This window comes from Medicago sativa, chromosome 6 (assembly GCF_051527215.1).
Source record: "Medicago sativa cultivar Bolivia chromosome 6, Bolivia_mono, whole genome shotgun sequence".
Taxonomy (NCBI): domain Eukaryota; kingdom Viridiplantae; phylum Streptophyta; class Magnoliopsida; order Fabales; family Fabaceae; genus Medicago; species Medicago sativa.
This window is the reverse complement of record NC_140754.1, coordinates 3411828-3414552: the sequence shown is the minus strand read 5'-3', so window position 1 is coordinate 3414552 and position 2725 is coordinate 3411828. Positions and strand designations below refer to the sequence as shown.

Here is a 2725-nt window from a genome sequence, read left to right as displayed (position 1 = left end):
CATAAATCAGAAAAGGTCAATATCTATCTTCAATGGTAGTCTCTCAAGAAGACACCTTTGCCCTCACATATTCAACAATGTTTTCTTTTGAAATTGCAATCCTCACAACTCATAATCCTTAAATTTAAAAAAAATAAGGGATCATAAGGACCAAACTGAATATAAAATGAGACTATATTATGACCAAACTGAAACTAAAAGTAAGATAAAGAACCTAACTAAAACTACATTATCTTAGCACTGGTTTGCTATGGCATGCCCTTGCATAAATAATAACATAGATAAATATATTCAAACAAAACAAATATTATGCATTTCCAGATTTAGAGACTCAATTCTTGGCGCACTACTAAAAAAATTTGTGGAACTCTCAAACCTGTTTTGAATGACTTTCCACCCATTCAATTTAAACTTTGAAAAAGAAACCATTGGTAAGTTAGAAGAAGAAAAATAAAGATCAAATGAAGTCAAGATACATATTTTGCAGTCAAGCATTAGCTCCTATTTTAGTCAAAACATATAAAAGATTACTTCAGATGAAATCAACAACATATAAACCACAGAAACTCAAAACCGTACATTAGCAGCCTAAGTTTAGCATCCTGTAGAATGATTTTGAAAAATATTAAATGAGCAAAGTTTAAAAAAGGAATTGGACAAAAAAAAAATACAAATATAACAAATTAAAGCAATAGGAAAAAATTTAAATAGGGTCCAAATTGAGTTCCTCGGTACATGTTCAACATCAAAGGAGGACTATGCTTAAATTTTGGTGGAGGAAGCATTAGTGTTAATGGCTTGTCCTTATTTTTCTTTACTGACATGTGCACTGCCTGTTAAAACAGAACAGCAGCACCACAACATGTTGATTTGTCATAAAAGGGAAAAGAAAAATTATCAGCACGAACCTAAATAATGGATTTTGAAAATCCAACATATTTTCTCTTATTGCATTTATTACAGGAAAGGGAAAAGAAAAAATTGGAATAGACAATGTTCAGAAATGCTATAGAAGAAGAGCATTTCTCCAACTGAGGTGAGTTTTCTAAGTTTCACCTCTTTATCTTAATTCTACACCATCCTTTAACTCATTATATCTATCTAATAAAGCTCATCCTCTCGTCTGATGCATATTTCACCAAATCAAAGAATACCCCTCTCATCTCTAATCAATAAAATCTAAAACAGCTTATAAAGTTATAATCACTCACAAAATAAAGTGCATCATATATAGAAAATGTTTTCAAAGGAATTCAACTTAATATTGCAAAACCTAGACAATCAATTGCTGAAACAGCCATAACCATAACAATACATAATATTTAAATTATGTAAACTAATAATTCAACTCCATAAACCTCATATATCATACAAATGTTTATTTTTTATAATCAAACAGAATAATAACTATAATCACGTAAATGCAAGAAAAATTAACAATGAAAAAAAATGTCGTCACAATAATTAAAAAAAAATCAGTACCTTGTGGAAGCATGCTCCAGCAAGTGGAGTTGGAAGTAATATAAGAAGTGAGTCTAGCATCAGCAATGGCAGTATGAAGAGGCATCAATGATTCAACACTTCCAACAACCGATAAAATCATTCAAAAACAGACATGTTATTAAGACCACAAAAATTCATTTCCATAATTGCAGCTGGAAAAAATGTTGTTCTACCTTGAAACGGTTAGGAGCTTGAGAAGAAAACAGAAGCGGAACGGAAGGTTTTTGAGCGAAGGTTCTAGAACGATTCGCGAAGGAAGTTGAAGTCGCTCTCGCCGCTGATTTACAGAACGAAGAAGCCATTGTTGATGAAGGTTACTGATTCAAACAGTGAACACCTCTAGTGCTAGCTTGAACCCTAAACTATTATTGGGCTTACACAATTCATCACGATTCTTTTGCTTCTGGTTTTTCAGTGTTGTTGTCGAACAGAATTCTCGAAACAGCGGCGTAGTTTCAGAAACGGGTTTGAGCAGAACTTAGGCAGCGGAGAAGTGGTGGTGCGGCGAGAAGGACGGTGAGGAATATCCGTGAGGGCAGCAAGGTCGTGGAGAGAGAAGGGGGTGGACGGTGGCATTGGGAGAGTGCAGAGAAAAGGGGTGGAGATGAAGAATCGTATAGAGAGGGAGAGAGAGAAAGGAGGATTATGCAACACTAAGTATTGGAAATAGATTGACATTAATTGTTTGTCATTTACAACGCAATTGGGGGATTGAGCAATACTCATATCTGATCAACGGTTAATGGCGCCCAAAGATTAGCATCCAATATGGCCAGGAATGATTGGCGCCCAAAAACAGTAGAATTAGGGTTGGCGGGTTGGCAGTGCTATTAGGAATGTTAACTAGGATTAGGAATAAGTTAGATTTATTTATGCAAAACAAAATATTTATGCAAAACAACTTATTCAAAACAGCTTATTTATGCAAAACAGCTTATTCGAAACAACTTATTTATACAAAATAGCTTATTTGTGCAAAACAGCTTATTAGGATCACTTTTTTTTAAAACCGCTTATTCGAAACAACTCATCTATGAAAAACAGCTTATTCAAAACAGCTTATTTATGCAAAACAGCTTATTACGATCTTATTTTAAAAAACAACTTATTCAAAACACCTTATTTTTTTAAAAAAACAGCTTATTTATGCAAAAACAGCTTATTCAAAACAGCTTATTTGTGCAAAACATCTTATTTATGCAAAACAACTTATTCAAAACAG

The 2725-nt window shown here is 33.3% G+C and overlaps 1 protein-coding gene across 1 annotated transcript; it reads right to left on the bottom strand.

The window, feature by feature from the left end:
* Positions 1-542: 542 nt before the first annotated feature.
* LOC146912096 (uncharacterized) lies at positions 543-1850 on the bottom strand. The gene is made up of 3 exons (XM_085720689.1): positions 1678-1850; positions 1460-1601; positions 543-602 (listed from the first exon to the last, which is right to left on the bottom strand). Exons 1-3 carry the CDS (start codon positions 1803-1805, stop codon positions 543-545), a joined length of 330 nt encoding a protein of 109 aa, XP_085576815.1. The 5' UTR covers positions 1806-1850.
* Between the last annotated feature and the right edge of the window lie 875 nt (positions 1851-2725).

Coding starts and splice junctions, on each gene's coding strand:
- LOC146912096 (XM_085720689.1), bottom strand. CDS start 1,805: ATGGCTTCTTCGTTCTGTAAATCAGCGGCGAGAGCGACTTCAACTTCC. Junction 1,602..1,677: donor CAAGCTCCTAACCGTTTCAA/GGTAGAACAACA, acceptor CTGTTTTTGAAT/GATTTTATCGGTTGTTGGAA. Junction 603..1,459: donor CTGATTTTTTTTTAATTATT/GTGACGACATTT, acceptor ATCATTCTACAG/GATGCTAAACTTAGGCTGCT.